The 26,908-nt window shown below is 37.7% G+C and overlaps 2 protein-coding genes across 2 annotated transcripts in view; both read right to left on the bottom strand.

Moving 5' to 3' along the window:
- spg11 (SPG11 vesicle trafficking associated, spatacsin) overlaps positions 1 to 26,908 on the bottom strand; it is a 282,063-nt gene that overhangs the window by 213,599 nt on the left and 41,556 nt on the right. The window lies entirely within an intron of this gene.
- Positions 589 to 25,308, bottom strand: LOC310728648 (neuronal acetylcholine receptor subunit alpha-7). Its single transcript, XM_083546405.1, has 10 exons — positions 25,139 to 25,308; positions 23,801 to 23,940; positions 17,286 to 17,330; positions 14,028 to 14,137; positions 13,417 to 13,496; positions 10,005 to 10,172; positions 8,890 to 9,084; positions 5,242 to 5,328; positions 4,575 to 4,684; positions 589 to 2,905 (listed from the first exon to the last, which is right to left on the bottom strand). Exons 1-10 carry the CDS (start codon positions 25,197 to 25,199, stop codon positions 2,387 to 2,389), a joined length of 1,515 nt encoding a protein of 504 aa, XP_083402531.1. The 5' UTR covers positions 25,200 to 25,308; the 3' UTR covers positions 589 to 2,386.

A 26,908-nucleotide genomic window follows, 5' to 3' on the forward strand; every position in this document is an offset into this window, starting at 1 on the left:
TATATAACAGTTGTCTATTAACAACTTTAAGACAAATTTAGGTTAACAGAGACTTACAGTCTGGACAAGTGCTAAACAAATGAATTGGCACACCTAAACTATGAATATTTAAATTTCTGTATTTAACTATTGTTTTTTGCCATAATAATGTAAGTAATTATTTAATAATTGAATAGTCTAAAGATAGTGAAAAGAATTTGTGCTATATTTAAATGCTCTGTGCTATATTTATACTTTACTTCACGTGAATGTACATAAAGTATATACACAAACACTGACACGCTGTGGCCTCACACAGTGATGAACTCCACCTATTTCCACCATGAAATCTACCTTGTGAATCCACAAACCTACAGCAGCACACAGTGACGCCGATACTGACAAGTGAGAGAACACCTTTATATTTTCATTCTTTATAATATTTATGTGAAGTAGTATTGGGATTCCTTTTAAATGAATGTGTTCAACAAAATCTCTACTTACCACACATACACACACACACACACACACACACACACACACACACACTATATTTCCAAAAGTATTGGGTCACCTGGTCATAAGTACGGTATAGGATTTTTGATTTGCTTTTATAATTCCTTTTACTCTTCTGGGAAGATGGTCCACTAGATTTTGGAGTGTGCTCATGGATATTTGTGTTTATCAGCCACAAGAGTGTTACAAAAGGCAGGTACTGATGTAGATGTGGAGGCCTGGAGTGCAGTCAGCATTCCAATTCATCCCAAAGGTGTTCAGTAGGGATGAGATCAAAGCCCTATAGCAGGCCACTTAAGATTTTCCTCTCCAAAGCATGTAAACCAGATCTTCAAGGAGCTCACTTTCTGCACAGGCGCAGGTTTGGGTTTCCGAATTCAAGTGAATGCAAAATTTTATTATACTGCATCCAAGGACATCCTAACAACTGAGTGCCTCCAGCTTTGTGGTAACAGTTTGTAAAAGAACCACACATAGCAGGAAAGATCAGGTGTCCCGATACTTTTGGCAATATAGTACTGTATATACATACATAAATAGATTTGTAAGCATTCAGCCACAGGGGTTTTAGTAAAGTCAGGTACTGATGTAGGTGAGGTGAGGAGGCCTGGGGTGCAGTCATTTCAATAAGGTTGTGGTCTATAGTAATATCTTAATGGTGACGTCTTTGTGCACAGGGGCATTGTCATGCTAGAACAATTTTAAAAAGTCTCCTAGTTCAAGTGAAGACATTCTATGCATCCAAAGATATTCTATAAAATTGTGGGCCTCCAATTTTGTGTCAACAGCTTGGCGAAGAACGACATATTGCTGGAAAAGTCAGGCGCCCCAATACTTTTGTCCATAACCCATTTCTAACTGAAGTATAAGAAATGGCAGATGTTGCCTCTAAAGGTCTTTGTAAATTAATTCAAACATCTGCATTATTCTGTAAGAAATCTGTCTGCTTTATTACAGAGTAGCAGATTTGTATGTATATGTAGAGAATAGTTAAGATAGACACAGAGCCCATCCCAGAAACACAGGGAGTAAAGCAGGAATACACTTTAAATGGGATGTGAATACATTATCGGACTGATTACATTTGGCTCTGTGTCACAAATACTAAGCACAGACATGGTATATAGAGATTACTGTATTTTCCGGACTATAAGCCGCTACTTTTTTCCCACGCTTTAAACCCTGCTTCTTAAACCAATGAAATTGCCGAACGGGTTCAGGTCAACCAATGAAACGCTTTATATTAAATCAGATGCGCTCCCACTAAATCGGGCCGCACCACATCATAAATATGGATGAGGTTCCTCTGACGTTTGACCTGCCGCTCACTCGGACTGTCTACAGGAAATGCGAATCATTCGTCACGCTGAAAACAACCGAGCATGAAAAAAACGCACTTCACCTGTGTTCTGAGCTGCACGGCATCGGGAGAAAAGCTTCACCGATGGTGATTTTTAAACGCACGACGATGCCAAAAGATAAACTCCTGAGAGAGATTGTTGTGAAAGGAAGGAAGAAGACAGTGAACAATGACTTTCTTGGTAGGCTACTGTTTAGATACAAGCCGTGTAACTGTCTTGCATTAAAGCCTGTGTAAAGTTAATTAGTTTCAGTGTAGACAGGTGCTTATGCGGCTTATAGACAGGTGCGGCTTATTTATGTTCGAAGTAAAAATCTTTGTAAAATTCAGAGGGTGCGGCTTATATTTGGGTGCGCTTTATAGTCCGGAAATAACGGTAGTTTAAAAGATGCGCCATTTTTCACCTGTATACTTACAAAAACACTCCTGACTGCTCATGCTAGTGTTGTGGAAGTAACGGTGCATTACAGAGATATAGTGGCGTGTGTATAAGAAACATTTGAAAAAATAGCTGAGCGTATATGGATCTTTTTACGAACTGAAGAAGTCTTTAGAGATCGCCTCTACGAAGTTGGGAGCAGACATAAGAATGCCAAAAGTGCAGAGTATTGTGAAGAAAGAGAACGCCATTAGACACATGCGATCGATAACTGCTGCGGCGAACTTCCACTCATTGCACATGCTCGCATTTTCATCCCGGTTCCGGAATCTCCTCGTGATGTACCTAACTTCCTCTAGAATTTTTGTTACATCAGTCACAGCAGGCCCTCCTATGATACCTCGGGGGTGCCCGTCTCCAAGCCTGGCCCCTAACGGACCACAGATCAGCGGTGGCTCAGCTGAGCTGGAGCAGTGAACTCCCTCTGTGCCTCTGAAGCCGATGAACAGTGAGTTGGTATTGGAGGTCTGCACTGTTCCCTGGTCAACACACAGCTCCACACTGGAGACGCTGCTTCTGTGAAGCGGTTTGTTGTGACAGGCTGATTGATGCTCACCCGGGCGTCGCATACGTAGGAACCAGGCACACCAGTTCAGCAGCACCACACGAGTCTATACGCAACAGCAAGATAACACTGAATCAAGCAGGACATAAGGAATGACGATAATTTTACTACATATTTGGCAACTTTTAAGAAAACAAACCCAATGAAGGTCAAATATGCCGTATGTGCGATTAAATGGCGTAATTATAGCATTGTGAATTGGTGTTTGTTAAATTCAATTACAGTTGCTTTGGAGCATTTCTTGAATTATTCTTATTATGTGCAAACCAGCAAGTGCATTCTCCAAACTATTTGTACAAACGGCACCACACGTTGGATTCCTTTAAAGAAGCCTGTACTTTTCGCAAAATCCTTATGTCATCTCTCAAAAGTAAGTATTCGTGTCAATCAACAAATCATCGAAATCAGAACTGATTGCAGGAGACCTGACAGGATTCACACTTTTACTGTACTGCACTAGTGTTTGTTCATTTCCTGGTTGTTCATCAATTTTATGAAGTTGTAATTTTTGTGTTTTGCTCGGTCTATATATGCTTGGCAATTAAAGGTTCACAAGATTCATATTTTACCTATTTTGGGGAACTAGTTGATCATTGGTTGATCTGAGGCCGTTGACGCCTTTCGAAATTCAAAATTCATCTGCACAATTGATCAATTCAAGACATGTTTCCAAAAGCCTAGGTGTTTTAGGGGTTAAGACTATTCAGGTGAGAATCAGCTTAATACATTTCGATCGACTTGATAAACAATTGATAATATGGAAAACGGCAAACAATTGTACATAATCAAATGAATGTACTTCGCAATTTATTTTCTACGCAATCAGAAACGGAGAAAAACTATACGAATATAGATTCAAATTTTTTTATTTATTTATGGATTCATTAAAGGCATGCTATGCCTATATGAATGAATACAAGTTAAATGTGGTGAATATGTATTGTGTTGTTTTTTAAATGTTGTATTGATGTGATACATGTTCATTCCAAATCAGTACAGGGTAACTCTGAAATCACTAAAAGGTCATTTTGAATCCGTACAAGCTACCCCTAAACCAGTGTAAAGTAATTCCCAATCAGTACAGATACTCCTCTACTTATGATGGAGATACGTTACGACGACCCCATCGTAAGTCGAAGATGGTATTATGACTGTGACAGTCTTTCCTGCTTCATGCTAATTTATAATTTATATTTTCTGCTCCAAACTAATGGCTTTCCTCTTCCAGCAGGAGACGTACTTGGGTGCTTTTTTCTATATTTTGTTTCAATACCTAAAAATACTGTTCGAAACTGTTTAAAACAGTGGTGAGAGATTTGCTCATCCCAGCTGCGAGTCCAACTTATCGTACATCCTACGCTGCTGCCTGTGGCGCGAAATTGTAAATCTTTTTACAATTTTGTCGTAACGCTATCGTCATCGTAAGATTGAAAAATCCTAAGTCGAACCATCGTAACTCGGGGACCATCTGTATATGGTAATTTTACATCAATATAAGAGATCCCTAAATCAGTGTAAGGTTATTCCCAATCAGTACAAAGAAAATCTAAACCAGTACAATGTAACCCTAAATCAGTACACTGTACCTCTGAAGCATGAAGTATCTCTGAATTAAGACAAAGTGACTTCAAATCAGTACAAGATTACTGAACTACTGTGTATAAAATAATTACTGTATATAAAAGTAATGTAAAGTTTTTTTATAAAATACATACCCATTTTGGCATCTTTCCACCTTCTGGGTCATGGAAATGATATTGTAGCACAAGTACTGTTGCAATAACTGAGAGCCCAACAATGACCATAGTGGTGGCAAAGTACTGAGCTGGAATGATACAAATAATACAAACACACATGTAAAATATAAAAAAAATTGGCTGTGAAATAAATCATTGAATGTGAATAAAGACTTTCTAAAGCAGGTTGTTGAGATTTTTGAAAGTGACTAAAAGCGGTTAAGTTGCGCTACTCTTTCATGGACTTTCACCAGTTATTCTTTGGTAAATGCTTTATTCAGGTCATTGGATTTGGAGCTCGGTTCAAGGCAGGAATTCATCCTGAACGTGCCACTGATCAACTGTCAACTTGCTAATAAAATAATCAGTGCAATCTTAGTTTACTAGGAAGCTCTTGAACGTTGGAATAATGGTAATAATTTCAAAACCTGAACTTGAAATGGAAGCTGATTGCGTCTCATAGAAAGTCATACTGGTCCTTCTAGGAGTGACTGAATGCGTATATTTTTTAAAAATTGCCCACAGAGGTTGACTTTCACTGCTTCAGATGACAAATGAGGCCTCTTGGAAATCTCAGTTCTCAATAACAGAGGCTGGAAAGCGATCTCATCTGCTCACCGAGCAACTATTGGAATATTTTACTCACCAATCAGAGGCACTGAATCTGATGTCGCTGGCATGATTTCAGCTACAAGCAGCATAAAGACAGTCAGCGACAGCAAAACAGTGATTCCTAAAAAAATAATAAAAAAGGGTAAGTATATTATAATATACAGTAAAGCCAATTTTAAAAGTTCAGTTTAAGAATAATAGCTGCATCACACAGACACCTCACATGTTTAACCCAACAGAGTGAAAAAGGTTAAGCTCCTGCTTTTGGTGATGCTTGAAAAGCATCTCAAATGAGCCCAGTGGATCAATAAACCTCTAGAAGCCCACACGATAAAACCGATTGACTTCAGCTCATTTAAAAGATAATCTGGAGCAAAGCAGCAAGGTCCAAGACACACAAATTCTCACACCCACCCATCCACATCTGCATATACCATATCTATGTAAAGTATGTACACTAGAGTAATGGCAAAAAGAGTGTAGAAAAAAAGTGACAGCAGCAAATTAATATTTAATTAATTAAATAATTGAAATGAAAATTGCCATTTTGACCCCCCCCCTTCATATGACTGAGTGGAAATACACACAAGCATTTCCCCCTTGTTCCTAAAAGCATAAGCATTGTAAACTTGCTGAGTCAGCACAATACACTTGTGTCCTTATACAGAAATCTAGTGCTCTTCTCCCCTAGTTCATGCAGCTATTCTTGGTAAAGCACATTGTGTTTTCCCATTCACAGACACATACTCTCAAGTGAGATGCTTTCCGACTGCTGCTTCATGAGCCGAAATTTTCCTCCCCCTCCACTTTTCCCTGGCCACATCTGTACCCATTAAATTCCCAATCACTGCAAAGCACCACATTTACACCTCATGTAGTTAAGCCACTGTGAACACATAATTATGGCATGAAATGAGACTTCACTTAGAGGAAAAAAAAAAACAGGGTGTCAGATTGCAATATTAGAGGGGTGAACACTGCTCTACATGTTCACGTCTCTTTAGCTCGTCTTCTCGTGACCAATGCCTGAATTTTAAATACTGGAGAATGCAAATAAAGTCTGGCAATGAAGATGATGTTATCTTATCCACTTCTGCTCGGAAGGTCATGGGTTCAAATCCCAGCATAACCAACCTGCCACTTTGGTTGGTAAGGGCCTTTGAGCAAGGCAATTAACACACAATTGTTTAGCGGTATATCTGAGATAACTAAGTCGCTGTGGATAAGGGCGTCTGCCAGATAAATGTAACTCCTTGCCAGCTTTTGACTAAAGTTCAAACATTACTAATCAATTTAGGATCAAGTACTGAGAGCTCCAGCAGTGGTATTTCAACTCAAATAATAAACTTTCTTTTCGGCTTCTCCCGTTAGGGGTCGCCACAGCGGATCCTCCGCACGTTTGATTTGGCACATGTTTTACGCTGGATGCCCTTCCTAAAGCAACCCTCCCCAATTTATCCGGGCTTGGGACCGGCACTGAGAGTGGCTGGGGATGGTTCCCTGACCGGGAATCGAACCCGGGTCGCAGCGGTGGGAGCGCTGCATCTTAACCACTAGACCACCAGGGGATTTCAACTCAAATAATAAAAAATGTAATTTATGAAGGTTACCACATACACTTGTACTGAAGAAGCTTTTCACAAAGCTGAATAAAAGCTTCTAGACTTCGGATTTTGACTCAGTTAACACACCACTCAATCTGTCACAAGTGATGATTCAGTCTTCACTTCATTATAATCCTAAATTCAAATGAGTTTTTTTTTCACTTTTGCCTTAATTAATGTTGCATACTGTAATTACATCCAAGCTGACCTGCTGGTTTATTAGGTACAACATCTAGCTTTACACAAATTGTACATTCAGGAAACCCATGACTGCTTGCTAGAGGTCGTTCGATTAATCGGTAGTTGATTGTTGGAACTAGCGGTAGTTTGTTTTTACACGTGAGATGGTGTGCTGCACGGAGAGGACTATATTATAGTTATTTATATTGAACTATATTATTATTCACTATATTAACTATATAATTATATATATTAATATATTTCTATTAATTTTATTTAGCACATTTTCATGATTCATTACAGGTTTTTTTTTTTTTTTTTTTGGTTAGTATTATTTTACATGGAGTGTTTTTTTCTTTAGAGTAGAGTAGAGTTGACCTCTACTACTTGCTTTTCTGGTTTGTAGCACAAACAACAATTGTAAGCATTCGTTAAACATAGACAAGTGTGTTAAAATGAGCAAACAGATTAAACCTGAATTTGGCATATGATATGTGCCGAATGTTTATAATTTGGAGAATTTTATCAGCAATTTTTCCAAAGATTTTCCAAAAATGGTGCAAAATAAACAAACAAACAACTGTTTTGAATGCAAAATGCAGAGCTTATTAAACTTTATCTGGACTGGGCTAGTAGCTGTGAATAATTGCCAGTACCCTCAAAAACCGTTCATCTGAGGAGTGTAAAAAAAATCAGCCGAGGCAAATCGAAGTTTCTGTTGCATTACGCTGTTGGAATGATCCGAATAAGCCCCTGATAACAAATGAAAAACATCTAAAGAGCACAAACATCTGACTGCTGAGCAAGTAGATTGATTTAAGGGTAGATTATCCACATTTTGATAGACACTTAGTCCATTAAATCACAAGCAATGAATTATTACCCAGTCATATTCTTTTTTACTTGATTTCTTCAGTGACCTGCAATAACCACAGAACCTAGTAGGCCAGATCTGCAAATTTATGCTATTCTGAAGGTCAACCAGTTGCAGAATGTTACCGTATTTTTCGGACTATAAGCCGCTACTTTTTTTTCCCACGTTTGACTAATTTATGAATGTTTCCTGGGTTTTTCACGGTTTCACAAACTTCAAACCAAAAAACTGAACCCCATACCATTAGACCAATGAAATTTCCGAACAGAAATGGGAAAAAAAAAACAAACAAACAAACAAAAAAAAACCTGTGTTCTGAGCTACACGGCATCGGGTGAAAAAACTTCCATCGGGTGATTTTTAAACGGACGACAATGCCAAAAGATAAACTCTCGAGAGAAATAGTTGTGAAAGGAAGGAGGAAGACAGTGAACTTTTTTGGTCGGCTACTGTTTAGATACAAGCGGTTGTATCGGAGTCTGGGTGAAGGGAGAGCTCGCTTCTGGCAGGCTATTCCCAAAATACCGCTATGCTCCCAAAGGAAGCGCAACATATTTTACCTGTTACACCGTGTGTAACGTGTCTTTCGTTAAAGCCTGTGTAAAGTACATTAGTGTAGACACCTGCTGCTTATAGACAGGTGCGGCTTATTTATTTTAAAAATAAAAATATTTGTAAAATTCAGTGGCTTATATATGGGTGCGTTTTTTAGTCCGGAAATTACGGTAATAGATACAGGTGTTGCGTATAATCAACTGTCAAATCACTATAGACCAGGAATCGGAATAATTACAATATAAAATACACACAGAGTCTTCCGAACTAATTGGAAAAGCAGTGCCACAGGTAAATATCAGGAAATGAAAGCTGAAATTCTGAAACCAAACAACTGCAGTGTATGACGACGAATGCAAATCAAATAAATACACCTTGCCGTTCCAATACTTTGAGAGGGAACTTTGTCATAGATGTGTTAGAATGTTAAAACGTTGTGTTTGTGTGTGTATGTGTGTGTGTGTGTTACCTAAAGAGATCTTTTCCCCTGAGTCAGCAGGCAAAAGAAACACCAGCAGTGCGAGGGTGGAGATGAGCACACAGGGGATGAGCAGGTTCAGGCCGTAGTATAGCGTTCTCCTTCTCATCACCAATGTGAAGGTAATGTCAGGGTATGGCTCCTTACAGCAGTCATAAAACCTCTCATTCCTTCGTCCTGGAACCTCTAAGTTAAGCAAGAACTCTTGGTTTAAAATAAAGCAAAACTACTACAAAACAAAAAAAAATACTACACATACTAACATAGTATAGTAGATACCTCATTTTGAAGATGTAAATGAACAGATCCCAAGCACATTAGACCTCTATTGCTTGCCCACTCACATTGTGTTCAAGGCAATGGAAAATAAGGTTTAAGCCCCCACAATTACTTGTATTTTCAGCAAAATTCATCACGGGCAAACACTCGGACCATCACAAAAACAATATAAAAGAGGAATAATCTAATTTTCTTCAGTGGATGCTTGTATCTCGAGATGATTTTCAATTATGTGGGTGTTCTTTGGTTCACTGACTCCAGGCACTTGCTCCTTCTCCCTCCCTGATTTCCCTGAAGAAATGAGGGTACTTTATCTCCAAATCTTTATATCCTATTACTATTAGCCCCCTCATTAATGTATACATGACCAGAAAAGTGGATGAAAAATCAATTCATTATCAGCGGTAGAAACCCCCCCCCCCCACACACACATTTTCAGCTTGTCTTTGATTTTCCTTGAACAATTGGTAACGGTTATTGCATGGAATGTGTTTTAGTGAACAGAGGGACAGTGCATGTAGGACATTTTGGAGACAAAGTGAGAGAGTCTAAATTGAGATGGTTTGGACATGTGCAGAGGAGGGACATGGGGTATTTCGTAGGAGAATGCTGAGGATGGAGCTGCCAGCAAAAGCGGAATGCCAAGGAGAACGTTTATGGATGTGGTGAGGGAAGACATGCAGGTACTTGGTTTGAAAGAGGCAGATGTAGAGGACAGAGTAGTTTGGAAACAGATAATCTGCTATGCTGACCCCTAACGGTAGCAGCCGAAAGAAAGAAGAGGGTCCTAGGGTCCTTTTATAGTCTATCAATCTATATAAACCTACCCACTAGATCCCACTCTCCGTTAGCTATGTAGCCTGTGACATCTGCTTCCATCATCTGCAGATCCAGAGACCATCCTCCATAAGTCCAAGATCCAAACTTCAAATCACAACGTTGGACATCGAAGGGGAACCAGCGCACATCGATGTAGCAGGTGCTTTTAAATATTCCTGTAATTAAACCAATACAATAAATATCATCACTACTGTACATTATTACTGTATTCACAAGCACAGTAATACAAATATTAACATACATAGTAATATATAGTATTATATATTTAATAACACAATGTATGTTCTTTAGAACTATTGGCAACCTTCCTTACCAAAATTTTTTATATATAATAAAAAATACATTTCCCACTCAAACTATGCATTAATGTATATTTTCAGTCGATAAAAAGACTGTCTAAGACCATGACATTTTCCCAGCCATTAGATCTATGAAACCTACAATAAAACCAGGCAATGAAGAGGAAGAACACACACATATATAAGCCACATATTTATAAATTGTGTAAAATCAACACTGGAAGAACATCCAACTCTCAATTCAATTCATTTTTTTTTTTATTGCGCTTTTAACAATAAACATTGCAGCTTTACACAGATAATGTGGTAATAAAAATGAAAAAGATGTTCTGTATAAGTGTACGTTTGTCCCTGATGAGCAAGTAGATGTCTACATGCTGACATGTGACATAAGGAAGAAACCTTGAGAGGAACCAGACTCAAGAGGGAACCCATCTTCATCTGGGTTGCACCGAATGTCCATTTATGTTCAACTCTATTTCCCAGAACACACCATGTCCTACAACCACCAATATGGCTGCCAAGAAATAGGTCATCCACAATCTCATATACCGTCATTTCCGGACTATTAAGCGCACCCAAATATAAGCCACACGCACTGAATTTGACAAAGATTCCTACAGGTTCCTACATTGAAACTAATGAACTTTACACAGGCTTTAATGAAAGACAGTGTCTGTTACACGGCTTGTATCTAAACAGTTGCCTACCAAGAAAATCATTGTTCACTGTCTTCCTCCTTCCTTTCACAACTATTTCTCTCGAGAGTTTTTCTTTTGGCATCGTCGTGCGTTTAAAAATCACCATCGGTGAAGCTTTTCTCCCGATGCCGTGCAGCTCAGAACACAGGTGATTTTTGAAAGCGTGTTTTCATGCTCGGTTGTTTTCAGCGTGACGAATGATTCGCATTTTCTGTAGACAGTCCGAGTGAGCGGCAGGTCAAACGTCAGAGGAACCTCATCCATATTTATGATGTGGTGCGGCCTGATTCAGTAAAGGCGCATCTGATTTAATATAAAGAGTTTCATTGGTTCACCTGAACCTGTTCGGCAATTTCATTGGTCTGATGTTATGGGGCTCAGTTTTTTGTCTTGAAGCTTGTGAAACCGGGAAAATCCATAAATTAGCCGCTTCATTGTTTAAGCCGCGAGGTTCAAAACGTGGGAAAAAAGTAGCGGCTTATAGTCCGGAAAATACGGTAATGTAATTTTCACATACTGTAGTTAACACCTTTAGAAGATAAATGCTCATAAATCTAATTTGCTCCCAACCACTGAAGAGCTACAAAGCATTTCAGAATAATTTTTCTTTCCACAGTGTAGTGCTTGCTCCTCCATAGTGCTTTTCCAAAGCTATAGTTTTCTCTACTCCCACATTTCCTGCAACAATTACTCACTTGCATGCATCCCATCATGCATTACTGATATAAACGCATTTAAGAATTTGCATATTCATCGCTCTAGAACACACACTAGCATGAGCCTAGAAGGTTTAGATGCGTGGTACAGGGTGAAGTGTTCCTAGATAGGAATTCGACCAGATAAGATGAGCCTGATGGAGGATCTCAGGTTAGTGTTATACTCCCTATCCCGTATAAGTGCATGATGGGTATTCGCTACTTTTTATTACTTTATATGGGAACTAAACTGTTTCAGTGTATTGTGAGGCTCAGTGAGGGAACTTCATATTCTCCACTATATCACTGGATGTGACGCTGATATGGCAAACCTCCCAACGGTCCACAACATTTACATACATTACACCGTTTTTCTTACAAACATGAACATACATTGATAAGTAAAAAACAAGATACAGGAATAATTACTAATGTATTCAGTTGCCACAAATTACAGATACTGGCATATTAAAGTAATCAGAATCAGGTTTATTGGCCAAGTGTGTTGACACACACCAAGAATTTGGTTCCAGCCGTTAGTGAAAAGTACAGACATAAATAACAACACATTTAACTTGGACTATACAAGACAAAACAGATAAGGCAAGACAAAAACAGACTATACGAGACAATAGACAATTTGAGACAATATAGACAGTACTAGTATTAAATAGAGATACAGGGTATCCCTATCCCAGAGTATGCAAACATTGATGTCGGAAAATCACAGACATTTATAATAAGAAGTAAATCACTTTTGCAGAATATTGTTGTTTAAAATGGAGGCCCATTTCTCTTGCCATATCCAAAGCTATCTTTTCTTTATATTCGAGGTCACACACTTGTTCAAACATCCATCTTTTTCCCCAATTGTTTCTTGGCCCATGAGATTAAATAAACCTGTAATACTGTATGTCGCTTTACATTGTTTCTTTTGACAATGTGTAACACCCCAGTGCAGTGCAGCGATCAGTATTCTGATGTACTTTGGATCATGCCTACCGTCTTTTTCTGAAGACACGTTTTTAAAAGGCTAAATTATTGCCTCGAATAAATGCCAAATTCAAAACTCCGCTGCTAAAATAAAAGAAGCACAAAGATATGCATTTAAGATCATTTTAGCAGAGGAGTTTTGTATTGGGTGTAGAAAAAGAGATGGTTCTAGTGCAGTTTTCTGGCATTTGGTTCTGTGTTGCTCTTATAATCTCTGGTTCTCTAGGGTATTTAGATCAAGATAATGTTGTGCCTAAAAAGATAAGGAGGCTTCTACACCTTTATCATGATTGCTACTAAATAATGTAAGTGTAGTGTATCTATATAGTATATTATCTATCTATCTATCTATCTATCTATCTATCTATCTATCTATCTATCTATCTATCTATCTATCTATCTATCTATCTATCTATCTATCTATCTATCTATCTATCTATCTATCTATCTACATACAGTATTTGCTACACACACACGTATATATATGAATATATATATTTTTTTATGAATACATTTGTATGTCACATCAAAGTAAATATATGCACAAGAGGTATGTTAAATAACTAAAACTAATTATTTAATACTTGTTTCCCCTCACAATATGAACAAGTTACAGAACACACCTGAAGATTACAGTGTCTACATGACAGACAGATACACAATCAAACAAGCGAAAAAAAATAAAGAATGATTGAATGTACCACAACTTACCTGGGGGTAGATATTGGCAGTAGCCAGATGAGTTGACCAGCACATTGGTATGAAAAGTGGCATCAAACCTCTCATCAGCACTGGGCAAAAACATACAATGGATCAGTAAACACTTAACACGTGCACGTCTCTTTCAACCAGCCACTGGATTTAAATATTATTGTATACAGTAACACAAAGTTCTCAGTGCAACTAGGATGTCTAACTACTGCAATTTGCCTTCATTACTAAGTGTAACCAATGAATAGCTATATCTAATTTCTTGGAAATATCGCAATTCAGTGTACACATATATCCACAGTACATTCCTGATAACTATGTGTACAGTATATGCAAACCATCTGAAATACACAGTCTTTACACTGGACCTTTTTGTCAGACAGTATTAAATTGTTTCAAGATCAAGAAGTTTTGGCGCTGTGAACATGTCTGAACGTGTTAGCTTTATTATTATTCGTCATTTAATGTAAGGCAGGACAGCTTGTGCCACCATTCTGTACAAAAGTGGGAAAAAACAAAGTTTGATAAAATAATGTGACAGAATGGAGAAGATCTTGCATTAAAAATGTGAACTGTGGTCACCAGTAAGAAACAGTTAAGAAAAGTTCTACCTGTTATAGAGCAGAATGTCAGGTCTCCAGATTTGATTATCAGGAAACCTCACATTGGACACTCCGGGGTAGTCACTCAGGTTCCACTGCAGATAATAATCCGTCCAGTACTGAAGATCCAAACAGAGGGAGTTTTAAAATATCATAAATTCATTATTGTTTTAGAAGCAAAACATTGGTATACATATGACATTTGTTTTCATTTTATACAGTGAGATCTTCAGAGTTGTATTTTTTTACTGAAGGAGTGAAAGATTTTTGGACATTTTCTAAAGTAAAGGCTAATGATATTATGTTTATTTTACAAAAGAGAACTCAAAATCTCCAGTGGCTCTAGCAGGCTGAGGTCAGTGTAGAGTGAGTGCACCATTGCCTCAGCAACCATTTTGATGGTTATCATATTAAACCTCCAAATCCTGTGCAGCATGACCTCAACCACATACTCACTCCACCGTCATCAACTGTAATCAGGCTGAGGCATCGGTTCCTAGCAGAGGTCCGATCCAATCCAATTTCTTTAATATTGTTCCTAATTACATAATGTGCATCTGGTGTTCTGTAAAAATGGGGTCTGGAGAAGTTCAGGTATTTGCTAACAGCTCATTCTTTTGACACAAGTGAGCTGTCCAAATATTATCATGAAGTCTAATAATAGAATATGTTTATTAGACGGACAGCGCATGTAGGACGTTTTGGAGACAAGGTGAGGGAGGTGTGATTGAGATGGTTTGGACATGTGCAGAGGAAGGACATGGGGTGTATTGGTAGGGGAATGCTGTTGATGGAGCCGCCAGGAAGGAGGAAGAGAGGAAAGCCAAAGAGGAGGTTTATGGATGTTATGAGGGAAGACATGCAGGTGGTTGGGCTGAAAAAGGCAGATGTAGAGGACAGGGGGGTATAGAGACGGATGTTCCGCTGTAGTGACCCCTAATAGGAGAAGCCAAAAGAAGAAGAAAAAGAAACATCAGCATGTGTGTGTGACGTGTTTTTCTGTTTTGCTACCATGTTCTCTGAATACGCTATACTGCATGAAACTGGAATCCTGAGTCTCTACAGCAACAGACACCAACACAGCTGGAATATCTGGATAGACATTATATTATAGTGGTGGTGTTGGACAAGTAAGTAGGAGTGGTAACTAGATAATTGATCCAGCACACTGGCGCTATAACTGTAGCATTGCAATGAAGAAATATAAACCCTTAGGCTTAAATAAGTCATTTTCACAAATTAGGAGAAGGGCTGCTTCCCAAACCACAAATATTCACAGGCAATTAAACTCAAAAAATAATGGATGGAAGGGAAGGCTATGGGAATGAAAGACTATTAGAGAAAAAGACTGTGTGTGTGTTTGTGTGTGTGTGTGTGTGTGTATGAAAAAGACAGAGAGAAAGAGAAAATATAAGAAGCTCAGTCATATTAGCTTTATTTTGACAGAACTTTTGAATGTGTCAGAATCCGGTTTTGTGCCTTGCACACTGAGAGGACCACTGATAATAAAGTAATTAAATTCAAGCAAGTGTGTCATTTAGGAACAGGTGCTATGAACTAATTTTGTGCCTGTGGCATTTGTGTATATGCATGTTCTTGTATAAAAATAATTAATTCTCACACTGGCTCAAATTGCCATGAATAAAATATCAAAACACCATTCACGCACATTAATTCCTTTGATGATAAGAAAAAGCTTGACCAGAACAATACAATAATGCGGAGGTTGAAAACACAAAAGAACTGCATCTTATCTGGGAAAAGCACAGAGCAGGCAGTATTAGAGAGCTAAACTGTACACAAAACTAGGCCATTCGGTTATTAGGAAATTTAATTTTAGCCTTTTTGCATTCAGTTCATTAAGCCTATGCTTCTTCTGGGGTAATCAGTAATGAACCCCGACTATGAGCTTAATGTTTTGAATGCAGCTACTCATACTCATTAAGGCCTGGACAAAGAAGACCTGTCTAAGACAATTAATTTCTTCTTTATTCCATGCTACTATAGGTAACAAATAAAAAAAAGAAAAAAAAAGAAAATAAATCACATTCTCCGATCAGCCAATCAAGCGACAGCTGTGCAATACATAAAAATCATACAGAAGCAGCTCATAAGCCTCATGTCATTGTTCACGCCAAACATCTGCATGAGAAATAAAAGCCTCCCTGACAGTGACCATGACATGGGATGGCACTCATGAGACTACTTTGAGTATTTTAAAAACTGCGATTTTCACACACGAAAATATGGTTTAACACAGAATGGGCTAAAAAACATCCTGTGAGCAGCTGTTCTGCAGGTTGTTGATGAAAGAGGTCACAGGCAAATGGGCAGACCTATTTTAGCTGACAGCATAATACAAATAACCTTTTGAGCCCTATCAAAGGCCAAAACATGGGATACATGAAATAAATATGGGATAAAACAGCAGAAGACAGCAGTCAAATTACTGGAACATGAAGCTACACTGGGCACAGGCTCACCGAACCTAGACAACAACAAAAATTTGGAAAAATATCGTCTGGTCTTTTTCTTATTCTTCAGCTAGAGAATGTTGTGGATGAAAATCCCCAAGATATCAGCAGTCTCTGAAATATTCAAAGCAGCCTGTCTGACAACAACTACTGTCAAAGTCACTGTCAAAGTCGCTGAGATACTTTTTCCTCATTGCATGATGACGCATGATTCAAGCGCGATTAATGCAGCGTACATTTCTGTGTCCATTTTTTATGCAAAATCTAAATAAATAAATATAAAATAAGCTAATTAAAATCTTCGACGCCACACACACCTTTTCACGACTTCCTTTCTTTACTCAGATATATATATAAAAAAAAAAACTCCACCGGAAAAATTATTTTAATCACTAAACATTTGTATCAATGATGCGCCAAAATCTCAAATCAAGCACCAAAAGCAGCCATGATGTACATATCCGTCAAATAAAACCGTCCGTGTGGAAACAGAGCAAAAGTTCCCTTTGAAGTCCTGATTATTTACTTATTTTAAAACACCGTAATTACTTTAAAAAAACATATACAAGAATATTTTGTCTTCATGCTCATCAATAAAGCATCAATATTTGTCCATTCACATGTTGATTAGAGTATTAACTTAAAAAAAAATTATAAAAAGTGTGATTCAATATTTTATTCGATTGAAGGCCTATATATAATTTAAAACACACAAACACAAACCCATATATATGAACATACATGAACAGGAACATAAATGTGATGTAATGTTTGTGTGATTAATAAAGCTTACCAGTTGTAACCAGATGTTAGTTGTTAAAACCTGATTCTTCTCATCCTGGAAAACACAACGAATAAAATGATAATGATTTCAAATGCATGTGTTCGTTTTCATGTCACTTCAGTACACATAATATATTGAGCTGCCATTTTACAATTGTTTAATGCAGAGCAAAATCATTACACCCAATTTTTATCAATGAATGTCTGAAATGGGGGAATTGGACCGAAATATTTTTTTCCATGAAACACATGCTTGTCAGCTACTTTAATGTTTGTTCTTTCAGTAGCTTCAAAAGTAGCTTTGTTAAGGTTCAGTCGTGGTAATGTTACGTACTATAAATTCTTACTGACGATGCTTTTCAGTGTTGGAAATATTAACATGTATTTACACTGGATTTCATCTGAATGCTGTATCTTATTAGTTTGGAATTTATTGCTAAGAATCAGACATTACATGTTATATAGAGTGTTTCTTTTATTAAATCCCTGCTTATATTCGTGTCTGATTCGTAGTCGGAATAAATGCTCGACTCGGTTTAAAGATTCAGATCCAAATAAAAAAGGCACTGAACTTGCACATGGACAGTTTCGTCCTAAAGGAAAGCAATGATGCTCGATGCCGAGTGAATCCAGAGGAAATGAATTTAAAACGAAGATACTTATTATTGTAACACAATTTTAGCAGCAACCATCAGGGCCTTGCCTTCTAAAAGCATTGCATCTTACTGTTCATTGGTAGAAGCGAGCACAGATAGCAGGATTATATTGTTAGAGCTCTTCATAAACTGAAGCCCTACCAGTGATCATGTTTATCCAGATCAGCAATTGAAATAGTCAGTTTGCATGTTATTTTGCTGCTGATCGTAACATCTGCAATCAATCCCCGCTCAAAGCTCAGCGTGCAGTCAGCAGAATGACATTAGCGATGGATTCTAGACAGCTGACGAGCTCTGCACCTAGTCACGAGACTTGCAAGCAAACTTGTTCTCATTCCAAGTGATCGGACTTCTGATTGCACATGGCGCCTGGCAACAAGCTCCCAAGATTACCCACGTAATATAACGTTTTCCTTTCTGTACTGTGTAATCACATTTGAATCAGAATGCGCTTGATTGCCAAGTATGTTTACACTGAAATTTGTTTTGGTGACAGGAGCCTCTAGTTGCTTACATCCATTTTTTTTTTTCGATAAAAGATAACCAAAAGTTACAAATAAATAAATAAATAAATAAATAAATAAATAGTATTAGTGCACAGAAAAATACAAAGATAAATAAATAAAAAGTGGCATTGCACATATTTTTATTGCACATCGCGGCGAGCATTGAACTGTTCAAATGTCAATAAAAGTCTATATATCACCCAAAAATTCTTCCTGCTTGGTTGAAGTGAAAAATCTTTAACAATAAATACACGAAGAGAAAAATGGGACCTTGATGGCACATTGCACTAATGTTTTTCTTTCTTCCTTTTTTTTTTTTTTTTTTTTTTTTACATTTTGTACATAAATGCGCATTTTATCCAGCAAAATAATTTTTTTTTCTCCCTAATCGCTTTTTGTACCATGTTTTTCCAAAAAATGAATAGCTAATGTAAAACACACATTTATTAGCATTTTGTAGAGGTTTTAGAAGATCCATTTCAAACATACAGAAAATTTGAACAGAAGCCATTTCTCCTGAGCCGTCTGTTTTGCTAGTTGTCATCCTTGCCTTATTAAGCAATAGATCACACACACACACACACACACACACACACACACACACACACACACACACACACACACACACACACACACACACACACACACACACACACACACACACACACACACACACACACACACACACACACACACACACACACACACCTCCCTTGAGAGCAAAACCAGTAATGAGTGCAAGGAAAAACCTCGTGTAGGTAAAACCAGGATCACCAGGATAATCAATTCATACAGTTTTGGAATATAAATATAATTTTTTTATTTACTTTTTTAAAACAATTCTTCTTCTTCTTACCAGTAGTAACTGTTACAACGCTGCTTTTGACACCATCATAAACCAAACACGTTTGTTTAATACAGCCTTGTTGTGTTCAATTAAAACCTTCATGCAAAAGATAATGTTTGTTTACAATGTTTTTCCCTCTTTTGGGGCTTTTTAATTGTGTGCCATTTTTGACCTTGTTTTGACACCATAGTATCTTGCCTAGCTGACGCTTGCTAATCGCCTGTTTGCCTTCCCTAGTAATATTGGCATTGATTTCTCTTAAAACCTTTACTTGAATCCCTCGGCCATGACACTGACTCCGATCAGACCAATATAGAGCTGGGTGTGACTGAAATCGATGTGCTTTCTGCAGTTTTATTACTGAAGCCATCAGTTAACAATTCAGCACTAATTATCATGCAACTGCTCTGGAAGGGATCTGCTATTGTAAACATATACAGTGAAATTTGGTGAATTCTATGTACAGGATGACCCATTACAGTATATGAACAGCGTATTGATTTTAGTGTCGTTCTAATGAAGAATATCAGATGTGAAATTCTAAGGCTGGGTCATTTGTATGTATGTATGTACCCAATATGGCACAAATATTAGGACACCTGACATTTCCTGCCATACGTTTCTTTCCCCCCCAAACTGTTACCACAATGTTGGAGGCACCCAATTATATAGGATGTCTTTGGATGCAGTAGCATTATATTTTCCCTTTTGAACTAGTAGACCCAAACCTGTTCCAGCATCACAATGCCCCTGTGTACATATGGTGTAGATGGGTTTGGATTGAAAAACCTTAAGTGGACTGCTAAAGAGCTCTGACCTCAACCTTGAATACCTGTTGGTCGAATTGGAACACTGACTGAATTTATAAATGTATTACCTACATTCAGCAATAATTACCATGCTGTTATTGTGAACATATACACTGAAATTGGGTGAAATTCTTCCTCTGTAATCGAAAGCACTTTCTGGATTTTATTTATTATAAGAATGACCCATTACAGTATATGAACAGAGTAGTTACATTAGTGCCATTTATGTCATTTCAAACCAGGAGCAGCTGAAAGAGAGGATCTTTGTGGTGGGTTAACTGTGTCTAATCGCTTCCGAGTCGGTCAGACTTTGCGCATTGTTGCGCTGTCAGGGGGCAGCTAGCACCATCTCCTTTCATCCACAACACAGTTGCGCATACACATGCATCTAACGAAGAATATCGGACGTAAAAATCTGAGGCTGGGTCATTTGTATACTGTATACTGCGTGTAGTTTATGTAAAAAAACAAAACTATTATCACAAAGCTGAAGGCACACAATAGGATGTCTTTGGATGTGGTAGCTTTAAATATTCTCTTCACATGATTTAGGAGACACAAACCTGTTCCAGCATGGCAATGCCCCCCTGTATAACACGAGCTCCATGAAGATATGCTTCACATGGGCTGGATTAGAAAATCTTTGGGATGTATTAGACTGCTGACAGCACCCTAAACCCTCCTCAACTCACATCCTTGTGGCTGAATGACCACAAATCTCCACAAGCACACTCCAAAATCTAGGAGAACATCTTCACAGAAGAGTGGAGGTTATTATGACAGTAAATTGGGACTAAATATTGCAGTCAGATGTTCCAAAACATTTGTCCATAGAATGTATGGATGTATGTATATATGTATTCATGCATATTACTGTCAGGGATCCACCAGCCACACCTTCACCTACCCCACCTATCACTCCAAGCAGCTCTCTTACCTACTAATCATCCACACCTGGCACTCATCAGCCCCCTCGCTATATAACATTCGTTCACCCACAAGCTTATTGTCTGTTCTACAGCTTAGGCTGATGAACATTGCTGGACTACCCAAGCTACGGATACTACGTTTCTGGTTTGGTTACTCTTTGTTTGCGGGACTCTGTTAGTTCTCACTTTCTGGTCATAGCTTTCACCAGGTTTAGTAAACCTGTAGTTTTCGTTCTGGTTGCCCTTGCCCTTTTGTTCTTCATTAAAAACCTTCGTGAATTGCACTTCGGTTTCCGGCACGTTCTTCCGCCTGACAATTACATAACGTGCTTATGTATTATATACTAATATAAGGAGTATATTATTAACTTGAAGAGGTTCAGTATATGAAAAATTTACAAAGCTCAGTTGACTCTACTAAGCAAGACAATTATGGCCAGAGAGTACCTTTGTCAGGAAGGTTAACTGAGACATTAAATTTCCATCACAGATATTTATATGTACATTTATAATACACCGAAACTAGACCTTATATCTAAAAAAAAAAAAAAAAAAAAAATGCTTCCTCGTGTCTTCTTTACTCTGCTGAAATTGCGACCTTGTGTTATGACACTGCAAGAAGCATGGCAGCCTTGAAAACCAGTTGTAGCCATATCTTATTTGCAGCAGTACTACATGTGGTTCACCATTTGGCCACATAGAGCTGTTTGGTCCTTTGGGCAATTATTAACAGAGGATCATTGATTTATTTGACTATAAATAGGCAATTCGTGTTTGACATTTTTGACATTGATCATCTGTGAAGCAAATTCTTGTAGTGATGAATTATTGCAGGAAATTGGCGTTTATCTACTAAAGATAGCATGTACAATTTTTATTTATGGATTTATATACTGTTTATTTATTATACTGTTTATTTACATTACTGTAGCAGCACATGGGAGGTACATTTTTACAAAAAAGTTGTAAAACATAGCTTTTACTGGGGTTCTTGGGAAGATCAAGATCATCATTTTTTTCATGGTATGTGCTTGATAGATATATTATACAGGCAAAAGTTTGTGGACACCTGACTAAGATTTATTTGCGATTTTTGACAGTGGGCCACTCTAGATCTTCCACTCCAACCTATGTAGATCATATCTTTATGGAGCTCGCTTTGTGCACAGGGGCACTGGCATGGTCATACAGGTTTGGGCCTCCTAGTTCAAGTAAAATGATATAATCCGACATGCATCCATGACATTCTATACAACTGTGTGCCTCCAACTTTGTGGTAACGGTTTGTATAGTATATTATATGAAACATTTGGTTAGGAAAAGTTATTTTCTTCTCCCTATAAGTGGGTGTTTGGATAATCTTTTTCAATGATTGAATTATTCACAGAATTTTCTTTTTTTTTTTTTTTTTATATGTAGACTCAACATGCTTAAAGTGAGTGCATAGAATCATATGGTACTTTATCCTGGTCAGATTTGCAGTAAATCCAGAGCGAATTCTATTGATACAAGTGTGAGAAAACCATACCCATACACCTTTACACCTAAAGACAATTTCTATATGTATGTTTTGGGGAGTTGGGAGGAACCTGGGATCCTGAAACCCAGATTTGTTGAGTTAATGCCATCAAATGTAATATAGTGTATATACCAGGTGTCTCCAAACTACGTCCTGCCCCCAAATAATAAATGGTCCTCTGAACAATAGTAGAGACGAATTCTGAAAATTCAATTTTAAATATATGTTTTTACTATCATATATGTATTTGATATTGTCCCCTGGTGGTCTAGTGGTTAAGATGCAGCGCTCCCACCGCTGCGACCCGGGTTCGATTCCCGGTCAGGGAACCATCCCCAGCCACTCTTAGTGCCGGTCCCAAGCCCGGATAAATTGGGGAGGGTTGCGTTAGGAAGGGCATCCAGCGTAAAACATGTGCCAAATCAAACGTGCGGAGGATCCGCTGTGGCGACCCCTAACGGGAGAAGCCGAAAAGAAAGTTTTATATGTATTTGATATTAAAGTTTGGCTTTCAAAACTTACATTTCTCTTAGTTATTAACATAATTATTTGTTAGGTTCACCCACCAACCAACAGAATGGTACATAAACAAAAATGTAAATGTTTTGATTTCAGTAGCAAGTTATATGAGAAAAAGTCATTATGATAGTAAAGATGCTCTTTTAATAGCCTATACATGTCTTGAAAAATGTACGATCATTTCACGGTGCAAAACAAAATAGTAAACTAATCTAGCATTAGGGGGCATTATAAATATATTTAAAATCATAAAATTTCCACAATAATATTGGTGGTCACTCTGGCCAACGTAAATCTCTGGTACAGACCGACCTGGTCACCCATTAAAGAAAGGAAAAATCATGTGGCCCTCACAGAAAAAAGTACGGGGACCCCTGAGTATATAACCATCATACACCGAGTTAATCTTTGGAATTTATGAACTGTAGACTTGTAATAATTTGGCAGTCGGTCTGTGTACCTAAAAGAATGTTTTTTCTAAAGATAAAATCAGTTTCCACATGCTCGTCATGCCTGTGTGGAACTCTTCACCCACTAGAAACTACAAAAGGTTTAAATGGCATTTTTATGTTTCATAAATTTCTGATTGCCTTCATTTTGCCTCAGTTTTTCACAGCTCCTTTCTGTAGGTGCTTCACCATATCATGTACAGAAAATGTTAACTATGTGCTGTAGCTGCAATTCATGTGGCGTTGTGTATGTGTGTGTGTGTGTGTGTGTGCGCGCACGCTGCAACTCACCACATCCATGATCTGCATAAGGCTGAAACTGAAGTGAACTGTCAGGGAGTGAGAGTCGTTGTAAACAGGTCTCTCTAAAGGATTATAATGCTGCATGAGATCCTTATATAGACGCCGCTGGTGCTCTCCTTGCAAGGTCACTAAGGTCACAGGACACATACCAAGAACAAGGGAATGAAATCAAGAACAAAATCAGTACATTACATGGTTTATGTTAGATTACATTTTTAAAACAAAAAGAAATAAAACAAACCTTGAATTTTCAATTAAATATGATTGCAATAACTTTATTCAGGTGCACAAGAGCTGCAAAGCTTCAAGCTTTCTATAACCGGCAAACCGAATATTCTTCAGAAATACCGTTAGCAACTATAGCGAGAAAGGTATTGACCCTGAGTGTATTTTCTGAATGCGAGGGAGCGAAGGGCGTACAAATCAGACAATGCACATCGTCTGCAGTCAGCCCAGATGGCAACATATTGATCTGGGAATTTCATCAAGCGTCTCCCGTCTGTACACTTGCCCACATACACTAATTATATATAATATATATATATATATATATATATATATATATATATATATATATATATATATATATATATATATATATATATATATATATATAAAAATTGGCCCAAATGCAAGGAAATGTGTATGTTCACTTCAAATACAAGTTACATAACCTTAATTCTCTGTACATTCTCTAGACTTTTTTATTAGTCTTTTTTAATGTGTCAATATGCATTTATATCTCAATGATTAAGATCCTTATCATCGGGGTTGTGCCTCTCGAGCACTTCGGCTTCTCATACAGCTCACCTCTCCCTCCAACAATACCTTACAATAAGGAAGACCTTTCAGGACCCAAATCCTAAAATGTCCAAATAAGAAGAAATGGTGTGTTTATAAAATGTAAAAATAAATAAATAATAAAAATGTATTAAAAAAAAAAAACTATAGGGTTCAGATTATGGTTCGAGGTGAGAAAAAAGAAGGCTAAATTGCATATAAGATAAAACTAATAGAGATGTTTGTAGATTATTAGTCCTTGTTACGACAAACAATAGTTGAATTCATGAAAAGAAGAACTTCCAGAAAATCTCAAGGTGTCCTACAAGTCTAATTTATAAGGTGTGTCAATTTCTACTACAATCCAATTCAAAATTGCAGTTTGTTGGGTAAAAAGCCAAACATAATACAAATAATTTATTTAGCTAGAATGTAGTATAAATAAATGACATTTATATAATATAACCTGAAGCCTGCATTTAAAACACTGTAGTCCAAACTGAAACTGAAGAGACCTGGACTACTGAGCACATCATAAAAGCTTACCGTGGACCAGTAAGGCAGCAGACACCAAATACACTGTCAAAGGACTTCTTCCCATCCTCATACTGAGAGAGCAGAGCGTGCAGGTTCACTCTATGGAGAAGGAAAGTCAGAGAGAGCGAGAAAAAAAAAAAAGACTCCACCGCGGAGCTGCCAGAGACACAGTAACGAGCAGAGACTCGGGAATGAATCGACTCTTTTTGAACAACTCTTTTAAATGGTTCACGCCAATCGATTCTCAAAATGAGCGATCGATGGATACAGATAGATAGATAGATAGATAGATAGATAGATAGATAGATAGATAGATAGATAGATAGATAGATAGATAGATAGATAGATAGATAGATATAAATATAAAGGGGGTGGAATCTGAGCAGTTAAAAATGTGTAAAGTTGATTTATTTTAGTAATTCAATACGAAAAGTAAAACTTGTATATTATGTTGATTGATCACACACAGACTGATATATCAAGTGTTTCTTTTCATTTTGATGATTATGGCTTACAGCTGATGAAAACCCAAAATTTAGTATCTCAGAAAATGTGAATATTACTCAAGACCAATAAAAAAATGAAATAATTTATAATATAATAAAAATATATATATTTAAAACAAAAAAATGTGAAAAGTATGAACATGTACAGAACTCAATACTCGGCTGGGGCTCCCTTTTCATTAATTTCTGAAGCAGTACTGCATTGGCATGGAGGAGAGCAGTCTGTGACGATGCTGGCGTGTTATGGAAGCCCAGGTTGTGCTGATAGCAGACTTCAGCTCTTTTATGTTGTTGGGTCTGGTGTCTTATATCGTCCTCTTTACAATACCCCATAGATTCTCCATGTGGTTTAGGTGAGCGAGTTTGCTGGCCAATCAAGTACATGGATACCATGGTACTTAAACCAGGCATTAGTATTTTTGGCAGTGTGTGCAGGTGCCAAGTCCTGCTGGAAATTGAAATCAGCATCTCCATAAAGCTGGTCAGCAGAGGGAAGAATGAAGTGCTCTAAAACTTCCTGGTAGATGCCTGTGCTGACCTGATAAAACACAGTGGACCAACACCAACAGATGACATGACTCCCCAAACCACCACTGACTGTGCAAACTTTACACTGGACCTCAAGCACCTTGGATTCTGTGCCTCTCCTTTCTTCTTCCAGACTCTGGGACCTTGATTTCCAAATGAAATGCAAAATTTTCTTTTTTTTCATCTGAAAAGACAATTTTGACCCACTGAGCAACAGTCCAGTCTTTTTTGTCCTTTGCTCAGGTAAGACACCTCTCTGGTTCAGGAGTGGCTTGACACAATGAATGAGTCAGTTGTAGCCCATGGATACGTCTGTGCGTGGAGGCTCTTGAAGCAATGACTCCAGCTGCAGTCTACTCTTTGTGAATCTCCCAAAAATTCTTGAATGGGCTTCGTTTCACCTTTTTCTACCACAATTTTTCCTTCCATTCAACTTTCAATTAATGTGCTTGGATACAGCATTTTGTGAACAGCAGCTTCTTTAGAGATGACCTTTTGTGTTTTACCCTCCATGTGCAGGGTGTCAATGATCATCTTCTGGACAACTGTCAAGTCAGCAGTCTCCCCCCCATGATTGTGTAGCCTGAACCAGACTGAGACACCATTTAAAGGCTCAGGAAACCTTTGCAGGTGTTTGGATTTAATTAGCTGATTAGAGTGTGACACCATGAGTCTCCAATATTGAACTTTTTCACAGTATAAACATTTTCTTAACGATATTTTAATTTATTGAGATGCACCTGTA

The sequence above is a fragment of the Silurus aristotelis genome (genome assembly GCF_946808225.1).
Source record: "Silurus aristotelis genome assembly, chromosome: 7".
NCBI lineage: Eukaryota > Metazoa > Chordata > Actinopteri > Siluriformes > Siluridae > Silurus > Silurus aristotelis.

What these genes read in the sequence shown, in the direction of transcription:
- LOC310728648 (XM_083546405.1), bottom strand. Translation starts at nt 25,199, where the DNA reads ATGAGGATGGGAAGAAGTCCTTTGACAGTGTATTTGGTGTCTGCTGCC. An exon ending in CTAACATCTGGTTACAACTG is followed by an intron (nt 14,138 to 17,285) that starts GTAAGCTTTATT and finishes TTGGATCTTCAG; the next exon opens with TACTGGACGGATTATTATCT. An exon ending in GTGGAAAGATGCCAAAATGG is followed by an intron (nt 2,906 to 4,574) that starts GTATGTATTTTA and finishes TGTTGCGTATAG; the next exon opens with ACTCGTGTGGTGCTGCTGAA.